At 40.1% G+C, this 23,412-nt stretch overlaps 1 protein-coding gene across 2 annotated transcripts in view; it reads right to left on the reverse strand.

The window, feature by feature from the left end:
* Nucleotides 1-7,490: 7,490 nt before the first annotated feature.
* The window catches only part of ETAA1 (ETAA1 activator of ATR kinase), a 49,238-nt gene continuing 33,316 nt past the window's right edge, over nt 7,491-23,412 (reverse strand). For both annotated transcript variants that reach the window (XM_033937470.1, XM_033937469.1), the window contains exon 6: nt 7,491-8,526. In XM_033937470.1, the coding sequence (XP_033793361.1) occupies nt 8,414-8,526 (113 nt within the window). In that variant the 3' untranslated portion in view covers nt 7,491-8,413. The remainder of the gene's footprint in view (nt 8,527-23,412) is intronic.

The raw sequence follows: 23,412 nt of genomic DNA on the forward strand, positions 1-23,412 counted from the left end.
CCAAAATGGCCATCCCGTCTGGAGAAAACATCCAGACAATAGAGAGAGGTGAAAGTATGAACTGAGGCCCAGGTAGCAGTTTTACAAATTTCCTCAATAGGTGTAGATCTGAAGAAAGCTACTGAAGCCGCCATGGCTCCGACTTTATGAGCTGTGACTCGACTCTGTAGATGTAGTCCAGCCTGGGCGTAGCCAAAAGAAATACAAGAAGCCATGCAGTTGGAGATGGGACACTTAGAGATTGGATGTCCCAACTTGGTTGGATTGAGGGAGACAAAAAGTTGAGGAGTAGTTCTGTGTGGTTTGGTGCGTTCCAAGTAGAAGGCCAAAGCACGTGTACAGTCTAGAGCATGAAGAGCTGATTCTCCAGGGTGAGAATGAGGCTTTGGAAAGAACACTGGAAGAACAATAGATTGGTTGAGATGAAATTCTGAAACCACTTTAGGTAGGAATGTAGGATGAGTACGAAGGACCACCTTGTCATGATGGAACACAGGGAAAGGTGGATCAGCAACTAAAGCTTGCAGCTCACTGATTCTTCGAGCAGATGTGACGGCAATGAGAAACACCACTTTCCAAGTGAGATACTTCAGATGAGCTGTAGACATTGGTTCAAATGGAGGCTTCATCAATTGAGCAAGAACAACATTGAGAATCCAAATCACTGGAGGTGGTTTGAGAGGAGGTTTAACATTGAAAAGTCCTTTCATAATTTTGGAAACCACCGGATGAGCAGAGAGGGGTTTCCCTTCAATAGGCTGGTGGAAAGCAGCAATTGCAGTGAGATGGCCTTGGATCGATGTAGACTTGAGGCCAGAGGTGGAGAAGTGCAAAAGATAATGTAGAACAGAAGATAAGGAGGACTCTTGAGGCTCCTTATCATGAGAGATGCACCACGTAGAAAATCTAGGCCATGTTTGATGGTAGCATTGTCTAGTGGTTGGCTTTCTAGAAGCTTCTAAAATGTCTGACAGGTTGAGAAAACTATTGACAAGAGTCTTGAGAATGAGAGGGAATGGAGGGAATGCATACAGGAAGCGAATCATCCATTCCAGTAGAAAAGCATCTGCCTTGAGGCGATGAGGAGAATATATCCCGGAGCAGAACTGAGGCAGTTTGTGGGTGTGGGGAGATGCAAAGAGATCTATCTGAGGAGTTCCCCACTGCAAAAAAATGTGATGAAGAGGCGAGGAATTGAGTGTCCATTTGTGAGATTGCAGAAGACAACCCAATTTATCCGCCAAACAGTTTTTGCCCCTTGAAGTAGACAGCTTTCAGGAAAGTGTTGTGGAGGATTGCCCACTCCCAAACCTTCAGAGCTTCTTGACAAAGGGAGGGAGGGAGGGAGGTAGATCCCACCCCCCCCGTTTGCTGACATAGTACATGGCAACTTGGTTGTCCGTCTGAATGAGGACTACCTGGTCGTGAAGATGTTGAAAAGCTTTGAGAGTATAGAAGATCGCTCTGAGTTCCAACAGATTGATGTGACACTGACGATCCGTACTGGTCCAGTGGCCTTGAATACGGAGACCATCAAGAGGAGCCCCCCAAGTGTAGGTCGAGGAATCTGTTGTGAGGACCTTCTGATGAGGGGGCGTTTGAAACAGCAAGCCTCTGGAGAGATAGGAACAGAGCATCCACCAGCGGAGAGACTGTCTCAACGAAGAAAGGATATGCATGACTTGAAATACTCCTTAGAGTATTTAGAACCAGCATCAAACTGAATGTCCAGATCATCAGCTGATCCGCCAAGGCCTTGCCTCGAGAAGGGCTCGATGACCTAAAGGTGCCTCGAGCGGAGAACGAAGGTGAAGCCTCTCTGGAGAAGTGACAATCCAAAGAATATGGAGACTTGGAGGAGGTAATGAAAGCAGCTGATTCCTCAGTGTCCGGAAGCGGTGACGTGGAGCGAGGAGTTGAGGATCTCGAAGAACTGGAAGGTCTGGAATGAGGCCCAGATGAAGAAGGCTGCTCTTTAGAAGATCTGCGCCTTGATGGATGTCTTGATGAAGGCCTCGATCGGCAACAAGAGTGGTGCTAGGAAGCAGGTCTCAAGGATCGAGGAAACTTCGCCCTATGTATGGAAACAGGCAACGCTGCTGGTGAATGGATAGGGCTCGAAGCTGTAGATCGAAACTCAGTGGTTTGGATCGAGAAATCTTGAAGCATTCCCAGAGACTCTGCTCCTTGTATGGAGTGTGTGGATTCCTGTTGAGACACTCACAAAGAATCCACTCCTTGCATAGAGTGTGAAGACTCCAATCCAGACACTCGCAAAGACTCTGCTCCTTGCATAGAGTGTGAAACTTCAGCTTGAGGCACAAGCAGAGATTCGACCTTGCGGGAGACTGCTGATTGCCCAGGCTGGATTACAGGAGGCATTGTTGAGGCAGAACTATATTTGCTCAATAACTGAACAAATTGCTGCTCCAACATTGTCTGGAGAGAAGCTTGCAAAGGTGGATCCGCGTCTGAAACCGGATCACTTGCTGAGGCTAAAGGCTCCAAGGTGGCAGTGGAGATGTGGTTGGACTTGGAAGTCTTGGAAAGCTTGAGGACCACCACAGGAACTTTCTGCTGAGGTATCTGACCTGAGGGGAGCTCAAAGGAAGATAAAGCAGGTGTACTCGAGGCTAAAGACAATCCAAACGAGGACGGTCTGATGAGGCTCGAGGTTGGTGGAAGCAGGAGGACCCTCGCTGGAACGCGGGACCGAGGTAGCACTCGAGGTCGAGGGTGTCACCGAGGAGTTCATGCTAAAGAATTTCTCCAAGAAAACTCGATGACGTTTAAGGGCTCGAGGTTGAAGAGTAGCCCAGCGCTCGCACGACTTCGGATTATAGGCATGCCCAATTCGTGAGAGAAATTGCACACTGGCTACAACTCTTGAAGCCCGTGACCGGCCAGGACCTAGGAGGGAAGAGAGCCGCTGTGAAGTTGAAGCCTGCAGGCTGCGTTCGCATGGCTTGGCCTGCCAGTCACTGAAGAAAAATTAAAATAAGTCTTTTTTTTTTAAACTGTAAAGAAAGAAACACGATTCGTGAAAAAAATAAACACAAACAGCGGTGAGAGAAGGCACAAAGTAACAAAGTTAAACGCAGAGAGTCAAAGACGGACTTCTCAGCTCTGCAGAAAACTGAGAACTGAGGAGACTCGCCCTATGCTGGACGGGAAGGCACTCGCGCATACGCGGTGCGGCTGACTCGAAACTTCAAAAGTTTCTACAAGCAAGTCTGCTTGTGAGGCTGTCCGCATCCGGGCTCCGTGGATGACATCACCCATATGTGAGAATAGGCTGTCTGCTTGTCCTGGGATAACAATAATTTCAGTATGCTTGAAAAACATATATTTTTATTAAATCTTTTGGAAATTAGATAATCTTACTTACTATATTCACCCTGTACACTAAATCTTTTGTGAACCGAATAGAATTGGTTTGCAGTATAAAAGTGAGTTTTATGTTATGCTATGTTATGTATACTCTGTGAAGTGACATGGTAAATACTTTTAAAACAGAAATATTTTTTACTCAATGAATAGTTTCACTCTGAAATTTGTTACCAGAGGATGTGGTTACAACATTTAACGTATCTGGGTTTAAAAAAGGTTTGGACAAGTTCCTGGAGGAAAAGTACATAGTTTGCTATTGACATAGCACAGGGAGGAAACTACTGTTTGCTCTGGGCTTTGAAGCATGGAATCTTACTGTTATTTAGGATTTTGCCAGGTATTATCTTTAGATTGGATACTTTTGGAAGCAGGATACTGGGCTAGATGGACCATAAGTCCGACCTAGTATGGTTATTCTCCTGTTTATGTAAACAAACTTAGTAGCGCATAGATGGTGACTCCAATAATTGGGAAATAAGGCCAGACCTATAATCTGTGCACAGGTTATGGCTAGACAAGATCTGTGTAGGCTAATGTGTGGCACTGTCAAACACCAGTAGTTGGTGAATAAGGTCAGTGCTGAGCAGACATTTATGATCTGTGTCCCATTATGGCTAGACAGAACCAGATGAGCTGGAGTGGGTTTTGACTGTATGTACCCTAAAAATAGCAATGTCAGATGAAAATCAAGTAGGTATATGCTATATTGCATCATATTATATACTATGAGCTTACCTTGTTGGAGAGACTGGATGAAAAGTGCAGATTTTTATCTGCCATCATCTGTGTTACTATCTACTACAGTATGTGTATATTAATTTTAATAAAGTTAAAAAAACAGAAAAATAAAAATAAATGTAGGCAATAAATCAGAGCAAATATATTTGTTAAATTAGAAAACAGGTGTTTATTAATTTTTGCATAGTTATTTTACAAAACAAAGTTGCTCATCCAGATGGAAAAGTATATTTCTTCAGAAAAAAATTACAGATTACAAATTCAGACAATATGTAGTAATACACACTGCTGCAAGCAAAATTTCACATCAGGTGCACAATATGTTCATAACCAAGCCCAGCTTTATATGCTTTAGGACATTCTTCCTGAATCCATGTCACACCAGTACTGTTATAAATCCCAAGGTGTCATGTAAATTATTTTGATTACAGCATGGCTCTCACACACTGTGTTATATATTTGTAAAAGCCCAAAACTGCCAAATAGATTAGTTCATTTGATATTTTTTTTTTTTCTGTCAATATCCCTTCTACCCAGGTGATTGATGCCCTTCCAGGAAAATAGCAGAAAACATTTCAAATTCAAATCTGTATATACAGCTGTATTCTTGTTGAATTCAGATTTGATATGTAAGTGAAATATTTTAGCTGCATTTACTAATGCATCTATACCATCAGACCTATTTATGAGATTTTTTTTAATAGTTGCAATATGGGAAACACACTAATGGGACAATTCTATATCTGGGTGCCCCGAGGCTATGCAGTAGGAGCCTATTCTATAATAGACTCTAGGTGCCTAGTTCAATTATAGAATACTAGGCACCTGCAGTTCAACCAGCCATAGAACTGGCATAAATACAGATGCCTAAATGCAAAAAGAGACACACAGCCCCTGATTCTGCAAAGTGCGTCCTGATTGTAGGCAGCTGTAGGCGTCCTACAGCTGTCTAATCAGCCATTTGGGAGGCATGTTTTCTTAAAAATATGCTTCTCAGGCAGGTTGCCTATATTAAAGGTGCCTCCGGGAGTCTAGGGAGGCCTGCAAGCCCGCCTAAGGCTAGACGGTAGCCTTAGGTGAACTTAGGCAGACCTACGTGTCTCCCTAGTAGAGCGGGAGACGCTTACTATGAGGGCAGCACAATACTGGCCTACATGGTAAGTAGACATGACCGGTATACTTAATCGTAGCAAGGGATCTCCCTGCCGCAATTATTATAGCAGCCATGGCTACCAGTCTCCCCGCTTCCCCCCCCCCCCCCCCGATTGCGGCAGGAGGGTGCCCAACTCCTCCTGCCCACAGAACCCACGATCACCGGCAGGAAGGTGCTCAACCCTTCCTGCCCATAGACCCCCCCCACCCCACCTGCCCACAGAACCCACGATCACCGGCAGGAAGGTTCCTGCTGATAGGTCCCGTCCCCGAAGATCGCCAGCAGGGTACCCAACCCCTCCTGCTGCACTCCCCCCACCATCAAAACGCCCTAACTCCCCCCAACGAAATCCCCCTTGGGCTTACCCACAAGTTGGCCAGATGGGTCCTCGCACCATCCGGCTAGCAAGCCTTCCTCCATCCAAATGAGGCAGGCCCGCCCCTACCCTGTTCAACCCACAGGATCCTAGGGCCACCATAGGAGGGGTCTTAGGCACCTGGGTTAATCAGGTCCTAGGATCCTGTGGGTTGGCAGGGAAAGGGCGGGCCCACCTCATTTGGACGGAGGTGGGCCTGCTGGCTGGACAGTGCAAGGACCTGTCTGGCCAGCTTGTGGGTAAGCCCGAGGGGGGTTCCAGAGTGGGGGGTTCGGCGAGGGGTCAATGGGGGTGGCCTACCAGCAGGAAGGATTGAGCACCTTCCTGCCGGCGATCATGGATTCTGTGGGCAGGAGAGGTTGTCCACCCTCCTGCCACGATCGTCGGGGAGGGGAAGAGGGGAGACTGGCGGCTGTAGCCCCGGCCGCTATACTAATTGCGGCAGGGAGATCCCTTGCCGCAATTAAGTATAGCGGCTGAGTCTAAACAAACCTGATTCTGTAACCGGCGTCTGCAACATGAATGTCGGTTACAGAAATGGGTTTAGTTTGGGCGGGTGTAGGCCCAATTCTGTATAGGATAGCCTGGGATGGGCATCCTATACAGAATCCGGGACACAATGTCCAGTATTCTATAAGTTACATGAATTAAGTGGGAGCCCCACCTGTGTCCCAAACTAAACCCTGCATACATCTTTCATTTATGTGCTATGTAAAAGTTAGGTGTGCTGTTAGCAGAGCGTTATGTGCTGTTCGAAAATGCCCCTCCACATGTTAAGAAAGCAATGGATGGGTTTTCTTTTTATTTTTCAGTGGTTAGAAATTAGGGTTCTATTTGGTTGTTTTATCACCTGGTATGAGTCATTGATGGTTATCTTTGGCATATGTGTGTTCTATTGTATTTAATTTATAATGGGGACGCTCCGTTGAGCAATATTATTTTATTTTTGAACTATCGTTCCCAATAGCAGAGAGTAAACATCACTGGCAACTTGGTATGGATGAAAGCTAAGTATATTATAGAAAATATAGCGAGAGGAACAAATACAGTGACTACTATTAATTTCTATACCAAGAATTTTATTGAAAAGAAATAACCAACTAATAGGGTTACTTTTAACATCAATAAGGATATATAATTAAAATAAAACAAACTAATATTGATGAAAAAATATAGGGGTTACATATGACCTGTGATAGCTCAGCTGACAAGCTGACAGCTGACAAGACTAGTTCAAAAATCAAACAACTGTGACCACTTGAGGTTACTATTCCCCAGCAAAAAAATTAAAAAATAAAAAATTTAAAAAAGAATTACTTCCCATTAATATCACAAAGGAAGGGTGTTGTGTGCTAGTATGCTAGACATTTATGTGCACAAATGGCATGTAAATGTGGGTGCCTAGATTACAGAATTGACCTTCAAAGTTGCCAATGAGTAAAAGTTACCAGAGAAAAATTAACTGACTTTATTAAATCACAAATCTGCTGAACACCTATAAATTTGTTAGCTCAAATATATACATTTAAGTACAATATTGATCTCTTAAAGGTGATCCTATGAAGCCTTACCTGGAGTAGGCTGGTAGCATCTTATAGACTAGCTATTTACTGACTATAAGCTCTTGAAAAGCAAGGGTCTATCTGGTCAGATGAATTTGATGAAGTAGATTCTTATCCTTGAAATCTCACCCTTGAAATCTCATGTTTCACTAAATTGGTTGATAAATAATGTTCCATCATCTTCAGTTATTTTTGGTACAAAATTGACATGGCTAACCCTTTAAATAACTATTAAAAGTTCTTGAAAATGAAATTCACAAAGTATACATGCTTCTGTTTTGTCAATGAAAAATTTAAATGCAAACATCTATTTGTGCACATACAAAAAGGTCAACAGAACTGACTGTTCTATAACTAGACATGCTGAATAGCACAGAACGTTAGCATCACTTTTGATCTTAAAATAACACCGAAAATGAGGATTTCATTTTTGAAGGTTAGAGGAGAAAGTGTATACAATACATTATCAATGAAACCATGAATTATTAAAATAGGAGTGATTATGCATTACTCTGCCAAAAACTAGCTCAAAGTTTGGAGAATTTTCATATGCACAAAGGACTAATTATGGACCCTTTAAATACTCAGAAGTATTTAACAAAAATAATAAAAAAGCCAATGTCCAGCTGTAACACATCTTGAAGGGCTGCTGCTTTAACTGATGAAGAAGAGAATACTGTGCAAACATTATTACCGTTGCTAAACATCTTCAAAATCAATACATACTATTCTGACCTTGTTAAAATTGTCCTTGTGGCACAGATGCGTACTAGCTTCAGTTTCCAAGTATATAGTATGTACATTTATATAGTAAATTAAACAGATGATGGGATACATAAACCTGGAAAAGAAAATCAATTACACAAAAAAAATGTTCTTTCACCATATATACATAGCTTTAGAGACAGTGCAATTAAGTTGAATGCGATTTTAAATCATTTTTACAGGAGTTATTTAATACAAATTGCAATACTATACATCGGAACACTAAACAAGCTATATTTGCTACTTTCATATATCCAAACCTCATTTTAGAGATCAAGACAGTTTACAATTGTAAACAATTTATTAAACTATAACAAACATTATTGTGCTTGCTTTCAGCTCTTCATTACATTTCTCACAGAGAAACACCACCAAATGTCACAGGCAGATATGATCTTTGCAATCTTTATCGCTTTGATACCGATATAATCAGGTAGGTGAAGAATCTTTAAGTAGCGTCTGCATTCTCATCTTTCTTCTAGCAAGAGCTTCCTGTTTCTTTCTCTCAATTTCTTCTTGAGAACATTTTTGACTTTTCTGTTCTATGAAACAGTACAACAAAATAGCTATTAATTCTTGCTTAAATATTCTTAAAAATGCAGATTTCTAGATGAGGTAAGAAGCTGGGAAGTAACTATATACTTCATAAGTAGAGAAAGAACAGAAACAAGTTGAGGGTGAAAGTAAAGGTGTGGTAGGAGAGCTAATAGGAAGAAGGTAGGGGGTTTGGGATGTGATTTTTTTTTCCTTTGGTACTTAAAGTGGAGAATTAACATTAAATGAAAGTGTTATCATGCTAATTACTTAACTCATGGAGAGCTAAATTTAGCTGCCTGATATCCAATTAAATGTTCTAGATATTTACAAGCTGATTGTTGATTGTAATACCTAGGTTTTTTTTTATTTTTTATAAAGGGAATAACACATTTACATAATTTATAATTAAAGACAAATTGTAAGCAAAAAAACCCCCCCAAACTACTGCATAACTTCAAAACAGAATACAACAAAATCCCACCACCATGTCCAACAATTCTCTCCCTCTCAATCCTCAACAATAAAAGCTGTTAGAGAAGGAACCGTTATCAAAAAACTTTTTTTTAAATCAAAATTCATACCAATTGTGACATCTTACCAATTGTTGTATCCTAACAATGGGGGACTCAAAAGATCTGCCTCAGACCCAGCTCAAGCTCCCATAACAGTACTAATTGTAATGACATTTTTTCCATTGATTTTTCATAAACACACACAATATAATCTTACTAATACATAATGGTAACCACAAAATTAAACTACACAAAGCATGCTCTTTTTCCCCTCCCCACCCCTGCCTCTTCCTCTCTCCACAATCCCCATGTACAACATATCTCCCTCTCTCTCACTGTCCACCATCTCTCTTTCTCTCTTTGTCCCAGGGAGAATCTCTCCCACCACCTCTACTGCCATATCCAACATTTCTCTCTCATTCCCTAGGAATGTGTGAACTATCTTTTGCCCCTGCCCACCAGCCCCTTACCCAACATTTCTCCATCTATCACCTCTCTCCCTCCATTACCATGGTCAACATACTTCCCTCTCGTATCCCTTTCTGTCCCAGTGTCCTCCCCAAATTTCTCCCTCTCATCTCTCTTCCCAATGCATCTGTATCTCACTCCTCTCCCATCACATCTAACAATTCTCTCTCCCAATGCCTAACAATTCATCTTTCTTCCTTTCCTTCCTCTCACCTATGCTGAACAATTCTCCCTTTCCATTCCCTCCCCCACCTCAGCATCTCTTTCCCTTCATTGTTCCCAGGTTTGTGCCCCTTCCCTTTCTTTTATCCTGTTCATGCTCCCTTCCTTCCGTCCATGTCCCGACACATACCCTCCCCCTTTCCCCATGGCCCAAAACACCCCTCTCCCTCTCTCCCTAGTACCAAGTTTGTACCCCCTCTCACAGGCATGTACCTCTGATCCGCATAGGTATTTTTTTCCTCTTCCTTCTTGGCGCACTTCTTCACAAATCCACAGACAGCTCCTGACCTGGAAGCCTTCCCTGTAACATCGGAGGCAGGGTCTCTGTGACATCAGAGGGAGGGTTCCTGGGTCAGCTGCTGCCTGCAGATTTGTGAAGAAATGTGCCTAGAAGAAAGGAGGAAGAAGAGAAGTAGGTGCATGCGGACCAGAGGCACACACCTGTGGAAGGGGGCGCCCTCTCCCATTCAGACACCTCCAATGCTGTTATGACAATTGGTAGATGTAGAACAATTGGGTAAAACAATTGTTAGGAAGATCCTACCAACTCTATCCTATGAATTGTCTTCCTACCAATTGTTGGGATCCCAGCTGAGTGCTGATATGCTGCAGAAAGCTTGCCACTGTTAAGATATATAAACCGAGTAAAGAACAGTTTTATGGCAACTTACAAGATCTATGTTTATGACATTTAGTAAATAGAAGGCATCTTAAAAAAAAATTAGCTCAGTCTCAGAAAACTGAAGACATTATCATAGCTAGATTGCAAGTCCGCTGAGACAGGGATAAACACTTAAAGAGTACCTGATACAATTACCTGGTTGTAAAATGAACAGAAACTACATAGTGGATATGTTGTGTTATATCAAGAATTGTAATAATAATAAAGGGTCTGATATAATATAGATCTAACCTCCAAGCCTAATTACAAATTGGAAATGGACTGCTTCCTCTTGAGGATCCCAAGAAGGTGACTAACAGTATCAAGTGGGAGCTCTGTAACTCTACTTGTGTACATTTACCTTAATCTTTCTATACTTGCTCCTGATTATGCAAATAGGTTACATGAGAGGCCATCTACCCACCTCGGGAGTGCCTTTTCCCACTTTAAAGGCAGGCTGTTCTGGAACTTTCTCTCCATCAGTATTGACGTTGGGGGGAAGGCTTGTGGGCTGGCCAAGTGCATTCGCTGCACACGCCTAGCACGTCCCTAATGCTGCTGCTCCTGCAGCAGTGGGTGGAAATGGAGCATGTTGGGTGTCAGGGTCAGCTTTGGGGGTAAGGCAGGGAGGCATCAGCGGCAGGAAGGGAGAGATTCCAGGTGGCGGCCCAGGATAGTCAGAGAGACAAGGACATTGTTGGAGGGGGAGTGCAGTTGTCCTCAATGACTCTTACAAGCCTGACTAAAAAAACAGAGGTAACACTTGACACGATCTGGAACTTGCTAGCTTCTTTACATCACTATTGTACCAATTTTGTAAAGACTTTGTCTTAGACCGTTGGTAAGGTTCAATCTAGCAAGAATATTTTGGTTAATCTTCTCACGTGAGTATTGAGTTGGAACAAATTAAAGCAGTTCAAATATCTTATTCAAGATAAGACATTGCTCCACAGAAAACTTAAAAAATAGAAAATGTTGAAGCAAGTAAATTTAAGATTTCTAAACTTTCTTTGAAGTAGAATTTTATCTGCTAAAGAACTTTTCCAGAATTTTCTGAAGGAATCTCTTAAGTTCTCAGATAATGCTTTCCCACCAGCGAGCAGAATTTATTATTTACTGGTTTCTCAGCATGGACCTCAGAGTCAATAGAAAGCAAGAACAAAGAGATGAAGGGGAACTGGGAGATATATTTAAAATTTCTTGCATATGTCTATCATTTGTATTGGAGGGATCTGATAATGGTGTGTTCTCCAGAATGACTTTGCTTGTAACCTTTGTATTTGGTCACAACAGAGATCATGTTTTGTAAACTTTTTTTCATCAAATAATTGAAGGGCTTATTGCCAGAACTGAAATTCATATTAGTTGGATTGGACTTAAGAGGAATTTAGGAATAAGTCTGTCAATTGCTTTTATTTTGGGAGGTAAGATTTCAATATTTCCTGATGTTTAAAAAGACTGAGCTGCATTGCAGAGTTTTTTGCCTTGTGGCAAGAAAGTTTCAAGAGCCATTTTTGTACTTAAGTTCCCATGTAAAATGTTTGGTATGTACCAAAATAATAGATATATAATTTTGAACCCTCAATGATGTTTCTTTTTGGATAACACTAGGTAACACAATTTTTGTTCCTGGGCAGTAAGTGTAATTTCCTAATCACTCATGTCTAAACGTATAGAAAATGTTTCTGCCCATAAAATTTTGCCTTTGTGACCAAGATAGTCAAATTTTGCAATTTACCTTTTTAAAACATGAAAATGCTGAATTTCTCACAGATTGGTCTTAGTTTCTCAAAGTTCTGCTTGACACTTTTCACACAATCATTTTCAGTTAGATTGTATATCTATGCTGATGATGTTTTAGCTATTTCTACTAAGAACTCCTCTGCACAGGATCTTTCAAATCTTCAAAGCTGTCTGGAACTACTGATTAATGACTTTCTTTCAATAAACTTATTCCTTTTTTTTTTCTTTTTAATTTATCTTTATTAGCAATTGCAAAGGGCACATACAGCCAGTATGAAAAAAAACGCAGAAAAAATATAACAGCCAGAGAAAACAACAAGTGAAAACCAGAACAGCATGTGATTCATAGCATAATCTATCAAAAACTGTGGCTCTCTGGGTCACTGGGAGTCTCTCTTATCCTGCTATTACTCCCAAATTATGAGGTTCTCCAATCACACTAGTGGACTCGATGCATTACTTAGGTGTAATTTTGGATCCCAAATGACATTTAATACCCACATTTCCTCTACTGTTCGATCTTTTCTTCTTTAGGTCTTATTCACTTTCTCCATGGAAGACATGAACAATCTCTGTGAACATGGAAGATGTACTGAGCCAAACTGATAATTAAAGGGTGATAAATCACCTATAATGGATGGTATACACCCCAGGGTACTGAATGACTCAAAACATGAAATTTTAGTGATCTGTAAACGGTTGTTGAAATTATCAGTGTGCCTAAAGACTGGAGGATAGGCAATATAATGCCAATTTTTATAAAGTGTTCCAGGAGTAATCTGGGAAATTATAGACCAGTAAGCCTGACTTCATTGCTGGGCAAGACAGTATAAACTATTATAAAGAATAAAATTATTGAACATAGAGACAAACATGGTTTAACGGGACAGAGTCAGCATGGGTTCAACCAAAGGAAGTTTTGCCTCACCAATTTGCTTCATTTTTTTTAAGGTGTGAATAAACGTGGGTAAAAGTCAACAGGTTGATGTAACATATTGGATTTTAAGAAAGCTTTGGGCAAAGTTCTTTATGGGGGACTGCTGAGAAAATTGAAGTCATTGGATAGGAGGCAATGTTCTGTTATGGATTAGGAACTGGCTATTGGAAAGAAAACAGAGGATAGGGTTAAATGGACATTTTTTTCTAAATGGAGGAGGATAGAGTGCCACAGTGATCTCTACTGGACTGGACTATACAGGTCTTATATCCCACAGGTTTTCATAAAGAATTCAATGCGGCTAACAAAAGATTTAGTACAGCATTACAGTACGAACACTGAATGAGGCAAGAGAGATCAGTAGTGTTAAATGTGATAGCTAGAGTTATCTTATAAGGAAAAGAGATATGTCTTAAGTGTTTTCCAGAAGTAGAAGTATGAGGTGATATGTTGCAGATATGCAGGGAGTTTATTCCAAATGTATGGAGTTTGGAATTCAACAGTAGATTCAAATATCTTTTTTAGTGGAATTGTTGAGGAGCAGGGAAAGGAATCTTGAACTTTTGCCCCAGCTTGATTACTACAATAACCTGGCTTCCCTGTTTCTTCTCTTAAACACTTGCAAACAGTTCAGTTATGTTTCATGTGGCTTTTTTATTTTGGCAGCTATTTGATTTTTTTTTTTTAATAGAAATGCTATTGTTTCAAGAAACGTGAACTTTGAAGGTGCCATTAAATTTGAAAACTACATCTCATTGTTTATGTATGTTAATATAAAGAACTAAAGAAAAAAACAAAGGAAATAAGATGATACCTTTTTTATTAATAATAATAATTTATTTCTTATATACCGCTATACTGTGAAGTTCGAAGCGGTTTACAATAAAGATACATTTGACAGTATATGGGATAGAAACGGTTTACAATTTTAGACTAACTCAATGCATTAGACTATTAGACTAACTCAATGCATTTTATGATGAGCTTTCGAAGGTAACTCTTCTTCAGATCAGAAAAAAGCAAATATTGGACAAATATCAGTATATCCGAGGGTCATTTCACAAATAATGCACACTTTTTTTTATTTACACGTTTATTTTTTTTCAAGTATTTCTTTACAATCTTTCAATCCTTACAATCCCGGCCTACTTGAACAACCGCCTAATCCAAACTACCACAACCAGACACAGGAGAACCCAGACACCATTCACATACCCACCAATCAGAGACATCAAATGGAAAAAAACTGTACAATGGCCTTCTAGCCACACAGGCAGCAAAACTAGACCACCAACTCTCCAATATACTAATTGCGATCTCAGACTACAAAACTTTCAGAAAATAAAAACCCTGCTATTCAAGAAATCCATGAAGACTAACTAACACCATATGAAACATTTCAATCCTCTGAAGCAACCTGCTCTATTCTGTAACACCTCTGGACATGTCCAGAAATCCTCTTCTGTAATCCGCCTTGAACTGCAAGGTAATGGTGGAATAAAAATCACTAATGTAATGTAATAGTCTCCCTGCTTTGCAATAACCGAGTTCCAACGTCTGGGAAGCTTCATTATTCCATCCAAGACACTGTTTTTGTTCAGTTGCCAAATGGCACGTGTACCGTCAGAAGAAAGCTCTTCCAGAGATGCAAAACGATGTCCATGCAAAGTTGTTTCAACTTTGGAAAAAGGTCGAAGTCTGGTGGACTCATGTCTGGACTGTAGGGAGCATGAGGAAACACCTCCCAGCCATATTTGCGTAGTTTTTCAATGACGACCATCACCAGTCTGTTTTACTTATTTCTTTAGATCTATCATCGGCATTTGACACGATAGATCATAAGCTTCTTCTGTCTCGTCTGTGTGAAATCGGAATAAAGACTAGGTCTTGGACTGGTTTTCATCTTTTTTTACAGATTGTTCCTCCAAGGTAGTATTAACTCAACATCTTCTGATTCATTTACTATGGTATCCCCCAGGGTTCCATCTTATCTTCCCTACTTTTCAATATTTTTCTGGCCCCCCTTTTAACATTGGATTCACAATGTTTGCATATGCAGATGTGTGATACGAATGTGAAACGTATGGTATGAAAGGATTATTAATATTGAATGACACTGCCTAGGATCCATGATAGCTGTTACAGGGAAACACAAGTATTATGAGAACGAGCAAGGCCAGAAATTTTTCAGCACCTGCTGATAAACTGCCTATTATGAGAGCAGGTCACTGTCAGCACACGAGCACAGCTAGGAATTTTCAGCACCTGATGATAGGTGCTTGACAGAAACACACTCTCACCGCATGAGATAAGCACGCATTTGTATATCCAATCTGGCTAGAGGGGATGGGGGAAAAAGTATCCAATCCATAAAGAGGGGCTGGGTATACAACCCACGAGCTAAGCTAGTTGTTTTCAAGACATGCTGATTGGGGATTACCCTCTCAACATGAGGTAAGCACGCGTTTGTATATCCAATCTGGAAAAAGGGGATGGGGAAAAAGTACAATTTAATGGAGGAAAGTTACCTGTAAGGGAGGGACATTTCCATTGCTGACGAGCTATGTGATGACATTCTGAATAAGCCTCCTAATTGTGGTCCCCCGATGGAGTGGTGATAACCGGTAATGTATTGATTCAAACTCTGTACTTAATCAATGATTATGGCTAGAAATATTGTATATATGTAATAAAACTTAATATGTATACTATTTTGATTTCCTGGCATTCTGTCCAGTGCGGAAAGTGACTGAAGGTCTTTGGTAAGCCTTTTTAAATAGTAATACATTAATTGGCATAGTCGGCAGGATTTCTCTAAAGAAAACCTGAGCGCTCTTGTGATACAGGAATGTTCAGGAAGAGAGAGAAATCCTCAAAAGAACCTACAGAGGTGCCCAGCTGGATCGAGGCACCGTATAATTTAATAGCACAAGAACTAGCCAATAATCATGGATTAGCAGAGTCATGGGAAAAGGTTCTGGGAAGTGCAGAACCAATTGATCTTGTACAAGTTTAGAAATATGCCCCGATAAATCGGGTGATGTAGTTTAGAAAAATGCCCCGATAAATCGGGTGGTGTAGTTGCTCTGGGTTCTGGGAAGTGCAGAACCAATTGATCTTGTACAAATTTAGAAAAAATGCCCCGATAAATCGGGTGATGTAGTTTAGAGAAATAAAAATGCCCCGATAAATCGGGTGATGTAGTTTAGAAAAATGCCCCGATAAATCGGGTGATGTAGTTACTCTGGGTTCTGGGAAGGGCAGAACCACTTGATCTTGTACAAGCTTTAGAAAAATGCCCCGATAAATCGGGTGATGTAGTTGCTCTGGGTTCTGGGAAGGGCAGAACCACTTGATTTTATACAAGCTTTATAAAAATGCCCCGATAAATCGGGTGATGTAGTTTAGAAAAAAAAAATGCCCCGATAAATCGGGTGATGTAGTTTAGAAAAAATGCCCCGATAAATCGGGTGATGTAGTTGCTTTGGCTCGAAGGAGCTGGGTATTAGCAGTTCATATTGCTGCCACAAAATATAAGAAAAGGCGCGGTCGAGTAAATAGGATGTTGGAGTAAAAGTTCCTTTGTTTGAAAGAGCAAACTGCAAAGGGAGGGATTTTCACCCCCACCTTTTTCCTCCTTCGATGCTATCATGTGAGCTTGACGGCGGGCTTTTTGAGTTTCTCCTTTGTTCACTAGGCAGAGGGGAGGGGGAAGGGGAGAAAAAATAGAGAGAGACAGCATGGAGTCTGTCTGCAATTCTACGAATGTTGCAAAAACAGGGATCGATATTTAAAATATGCTTAAATATTAACAAATTATGGATTTAAATGTAGGAACTTGTAATGAAATTAATAATGTAAGCAAGGAACCAAAGGGTTTATGGATAAAAATTTAGGAGCTGTTTGCCTGATGTAGCCTGAATTTTTTTTTCTTTTCCTTGTTTCTTTAAGAGATGGTTAAAAGCAGGGAGATAATCTGTAGAACGAACGTACAAGAATGTGGAGGAAAGCTTTGTGAGACGTGTTAAGGAAGGATGTGCCTTTTGTTGTAGTGAAAAGCAGGGACTAATTGTCAGCACTGCTTGTAGACTGGCCGCGGACTTTTCAGCAGTTCGTTTGATACACAGACCAATTGTCTGAAATAAGGTTTCCGGTTTGTTTGGGGAACGTACCGAAACAAAATGAAAAAGGGTAGGAATACATTTGTGTAATTATTAAAACAGACAGTCAGAAAGGCATATATTTAAGAAACAAAACAAATTATAATGAAAAAGAAGGAGAGAAGCAGCCCTGCCGGACTCCTATCATTTTCCTGTGGACTCAATTTTGGAGATGCAGGATAAGGGAAAGAAGTCAGACTCTAAATTCAGCTTGAGGTACAGATAGAGCAAGATAGTAAATTACATGAGTTTGACATATTGACATACAAACTAAGAAAGGGCAGTTGGATTTATTAATTGACCATATGAAAAAGAAGGGATGGGAAATAAATCCAACAAAAATACAAGGACCGGCAACGTCGGTAAAATTTTTAGGAATTCAGTGGAATAGAGGATATTAGGGAAATCATTGAGAAAGCAAAACGAAAAATATTAGATTTTCCCACTCCAAAGAATATACAAGGTAACTAGTAAAAAATATGAGTTTATGTGGGGAGAAGAACAGCAGGTTGCTTTTGAAAATGCTAAACAAGCCATACAGACCGCTGTAGATTTGTGGCCCATGAGAGAGGGGGAAGTGGAATTACATGTATCTATTAATCAAATGCATGCTAATTGGTCATTATGGCAAAAAACAAAGTGGGAAATGGGTACCCTTAGAATTCTGAAACAGGAAATTCCCGGAAGCAGGTGAAAAATATATTCCCTTCGAAAAACAACTTTTAGCATGTTATTGGGCGTTGGCTGAGACCGAACAGATTACCTTAGGTCATACAGTACTATTGCGACCACAGATTCCAATTATGCAATGGGTAATGTCTGATCCCAAGACAAATAGAGTAGGACATGCTCAGGAACAAAGTAAATGGAAATGGTACATTTCCCAAAGAGCTAAAATAGGTGAGCATGGGGTAGCTATTTTGCACGAAAAAATAGCTAATATTCCTAACGGAGAGCTGGAAATCATAAAGCCAGTATATGCTCATGAATCCCCAGTGAAATGGGGAGTGGGATATCTTTTTACTGACTCCTGGTCGGTCGCTAATGGTCTTGCTACATGGTTAATGGGGTGGAAGTCCCATAATTGGTTAACTGTGGGGTAAAGAATTGTGGCAAGACATAGAAAAAATTGTACAGGAGACAATAGTGTCAGTATTTCATGTAGATGCACATATGCCTGTTGATTCAATGGAACGATTGTTTAATTCCCAAGCAGATGCTGCAGCTACCATTTCTGTAACAACTACTAATGAAATTCCTAAGGTGGAAGAATGGTTGGAAAGTACAGCCATTTGGGCACATCAGAAAAGTGGACATCTTGGAGAAAAAGCTACTTACAGGTGGGCTCAGGAACGAGGGATTCCTTTGATCTAACATGTGATCGGAAAATGTCCGGTGTGTCAACATATCAAGAACGGGAAGTACCACATAAGGTAATGGGGCACGGGGCGATTTGCCAGCCCAGATTTGGCAAATGGGTTTCATAGGACCGTTACCCGAAAGTCGTAAATGTAGATATATGTGTACTGCTGTAGATTATTACTAGCATTCCCTTGTGCTTCTGCGTCACAATGGAGCACTCTAAGGACTTTAGACATGATTATTCAGTATTATGGTATGCCCTTACAAATACAAACTGATAATGGATCACATTTTACGGGAGGGCAGATAAAAGAATATGCTAAGGAAAATAATATTGAATGGGTATATCACATGCCCTATTATCCCAGGCAGCGGGATTAATTGAATGGATGAATGGACTTTTGAAAGAGGCCCTTAAAAAACTAACTACAGATGACAAATATGGGCAGTGGAGGGATAATGTAACCCCCAATTTGACGATTGGGAAACTGTCCATAGCCAAAATCTGGATTAGCAATCCTAAAGGACCTCCGGAACCAGCGGAGGTGATTGCAATCGGGAAAGATAAGGCTCTCCTTGTAATGAAACCGGGAGTGGAAAAATGGGAATATGTCCCTCAGGAGAAATGTTATTTGAGAGAGTAATAATGTTTTCTGAAACTTGCAGATATACGTGTGCCTTGGAATCCTTGGAATATGGTATGGGGTAAGAGGCGCTGCCCCCGGGCGACGTATTACAATTAAAGAAGGGGTCGTTACGTCATGGAGATGGAAGCATTCTTCAATGAATCGGAAGCAAGATAACTTCACTTGCAGCGCTAACTCCAGATGTATCATTGCAAATGTGACAACAAGAGACCATACATGGATTACAGAAATTAAAAGCAATGAACACACTAGAAATGAGCAGATATGGAGGACCGTGTTTAATAAACAATTTCAAGCACCAGAAGTACAATGTAATGATACTCATGTGTAAATATGTAGTGTTACCCCTCATACTAGGGGAACCTCAGAAGCAATTTTTCTGGGCACCTAAATTTAATTTTAACATTTTGTGACTCCACATTGCAAGGGCAAATTTGTAAATTACAATCAATAATATATGATGTGTGTGAATGGACTATATTATTGAAATAGCACCACGTGTAATATGTGTGGTGACTAATGAGCCAACAATACCAAAAAATGATAGTACCCTTTGCAGGATGCTTACACAATATGTCAACACTTCTTTGGCAGAATCAAACTTATGTTTGAACACCTGATATAGGATTCTGGGAGAACAACTTTTCCGTTCCAAATTGGGATTTAAAGTTGGGAAAGTTAAAAGCTATAATACTAGGATCCCGTATGATAAATCAGTCCATAAGGAATTTGAACAAAAGCATCACCAGATTAGTAATTATACTAACCATAGTAGTACTTGTTTTGTCCTTGTGGAATTGTTACGTGGTTTATGGACTATGCTGTAAACCTACACGGCCCACGATGGTATCCTATGGCAGTATCACTCAATAAGGACCGAATGTGATACGAATGTGAAACGTATGGTATGAAAGGATTATTAATATTGAATGACACTGCCTAGGATCCATGATAGCTGTTACAGGGAAACACAAGTACAGTATTATGAGAACGAGCAAGGCCAGAAATTTTTCAGCACCTGCTGATAAACTGCCTATTATGAGAGCAGGTCACTGTCAGCACACGAGCACAGCTAGGAATTTTCAGCACCTGATGATAGGTGCTTGACAGAAACACACTCTCACCGCATGAGATAAGCACGCGTTTGTATATCCAATCTGGCTAGAGGGGATGGGGGAAAAAGTATCCAATCCATAAAGAGGGGCTGGGTATACAACCCACGAGCTAAGCTAGTTGTTTTCAAGACATGCTGATTGGGGATTACCCTCTCAACATGAGGTAAGCACGCATTTGTATATCCAATCTGGAAAAAGGGGATGGGGAAAAAGTACAATTTAAGGGAGGAAAGTTACCTGTAAGGGAGGGACATTTCCATTGCTGACGAGATATGTGATGACATTCTGAATAAGCCTCCTAATTGTGGTCCCCCGATGGAGTGGTGATAACCGGTAATGTATTGATTCAAACTCTGTACTTAATCAATGATTATGGCTAGAAATATTGTATATATGTAATAAAACTTAATATGTATACTATTTTGATTTCCTGGCATTCTGTCCAGTGCGGAAAGTGACTGAAGGTCTTTGGTAAGCCTTTTTAAATAGTAATACAAGATGATGTTCAACTATTTCACCCAATAGATCTAAATAATCAAACAGAAATAAAGTTCATAAACCAAAATTTGGAAAAGATTAACTCCTGGCTGGACCTAAATATGCTCTCTTTGAACACTGAAAAATCCAAAGTAATGATTTTTCCCTACAAGGAAGGACTTTCTATGCAGACCCCTCTTAAATTCAAGTCTCAACCTATTAAAATCATACCTTCACTCAAATTACTTGGAGTTACTTTCGATAGTAAATTTAATTATCATCTTCATATTAGTACAATGGTCAAACGTTGCTTTTATCAGCTATGCATGATCAGGTCATTCTCCAAACTATTAGATGCGGCTTCTTTGAACATCTTGATTCATTCTCTCATGATTTCACGCATTGACTATTGTAATGCCCTCTATAAAGGCATTACTAAAAAAGAAATAAGAAGACTCTAGATAAAGAACACCGCTGTAAAGATTATATTCAATGCAAAGAAATCCGACCACGTTACCCCCCTCTTGCAAGAAGCCCACTGGTTACTAGTGGAACATAGAATCACTTACAAAATTCTTCTGTTAACATTTAAGACAAGACAAAACAATCAACCCAAATTTATTAATAATCTTCTTACCCCTTATAATCCTTCTAAGACTTTAAGATCGACAGCCAATAACCTTCTTTCTATTCTGTCACTGAAGTATATAAATACAATGAGGTCTACTAATTTCTCTGTTACCGCCCCTTCTTTCTGGAATAGTATCTCAAATTACTTACATGAAGAATCAATTCTTAATAATTTTAAGTCGAAGCTAAAGACATTTCTCTTTCTTGATGCCTCTGAGACCTAACTGTCCTTTTAAGGGACATTATTTATAGCAGCCCCTCCTATTGTTTTTTTCCCTAATTGTTCTCTTTTACCTTGACTATTGTAGTTCTTGCCTTTTTACCTTTTGTTCCTGTTTGTCTTTGTCTTTAAAACTCTTCGCAAGTTATTGCTATTGTTTGGTGATACTTTGTCAGCTTAAATTTGTATTTTAGCTAACTTATGATTTTATGATTTTGTACACCGCCTAAAAGGTTGATTGGGCGGTATAAGAAATTTTAAATAAACTTGAAACTTGGAGAGCTCCATCTTCCCCATGACCAAAAAATTTTTGATGAGCTCAATCAAAAGACAAATGATGATTTTTGCTTATGATCATGAAGGCATCATCATCACAAACAAAGTTCCATATGGAAAAAGTTTCACAGCAGTGTATCATGATTTTTTTGCAAAAAATGCACAGAAAAAAATACACAAAACCCGACCTCAGTTGCTCTTGGCTGGGCCACTCATTCTTCACGACAACACTCGTCCGCACATAGGGAATAATGTCATTGAAAAACTGTGAATACGGCTGGGAGGTGTTACCTCATGCTCTCTACAATCCAGACATGAGTCCACCAGACTTCAACCTTTTTCCAAAGTTGAAACAACCTATGCGTGGACATCGTTTTGCATATCTGGATGTTGGGTCTCGGTCATTGCAAAACAGGGAGACTATACTGAAGGATTGTAAAGAAATACTTGAAAAAAATAAAACATGTAAATTAAAAAAATAGTGTACATTATTTATGAAATGACCCTCGTATAAGGAAAACATGAAATCATTTCAGGGATAGGAAGAGAGAAGCGTGGGTGGGTGGGCAGGAGACAGAAAGGTAGCAGAGCAGTTTTAAATATCTTTATAGTGGGAAAGAAAGCCCAGATCTCTATTAAGTCCTGTCTAGTAGGTGTCAAAATACCTTATTTTGATTTCAAAGGTTTTATGTTCCTTTTTAGTATTCTCACTATAAAATCATTGGTGCGGTGGTCAGTTTTTCCAAAGTGTTGTCCAAAAGAGGTGACATCCTAGTTGGTAGTGCAATTCTTAATATGATATCTATGTAGGTTGATTCTGGTCTTTAACATTTGGCTTGTTTCACCAATGTAACATTCCTCTTTGCATTTTTTGCACTGAATGATGAAAATGTGAAGGATCCCTCTATGCTGAATGTTTTTCCCATATGAGTGACCATGGAATCCTTTTCAATGTGATTGCACAGTTTGCAGTTTGTCACACCACAAGGATGTGTGCCATTTTCTTCTTCATGGGTTTGTGTGCAAAGCTTGCTTTTTACCAATTTTTGTTTCAAATTAGGTGGCTAACGGAACGCCAGCACAGGTAGAGTTGGGAATATTTCTTTTAGTAATTCATCTTCCTGGAATAGTGGTTGTAGATCTCTTCTACCAGAGCAACTTGCTGGCAGTTGTGCAGGGAATTACAAGCTGCAGCTCATCAGGGGAGGGGGACATAATGCCGGGTGCTGCAGTCGCAGGAAATATACTGGCACTGCATACCCCCTGTCACCGGTATGCCTAACCCTTGGGGTATACATACCGCCATGTTGGTAACCTCTGTTCTAGGCTACACCATTTAAATGCATATTAGATAAGCATGCAAACAGCTTATCTGCAATGAAAAGTTGCAGTTTCAAATTTTTCCCATTCAATGAAATGTCAACTTACTCCAGTTAGGCACACTGACTATAAGCTCATGCT

The sequence above is a fragment of the Geotrypetes seraphini genome, chromosome 3 (assembly GCF_902459505.1).
Source record: "Geotrypetes seraphini chromosome 3, aGeoSer1.1, whole genome shotgun sequence".
Lineage (NCBI taxonomy): Eukaryota > Metazoa > Chordata > Amphibia > Gymnophiona > Dermophiidae > Geotrypetes > Geotrypetes seraphini.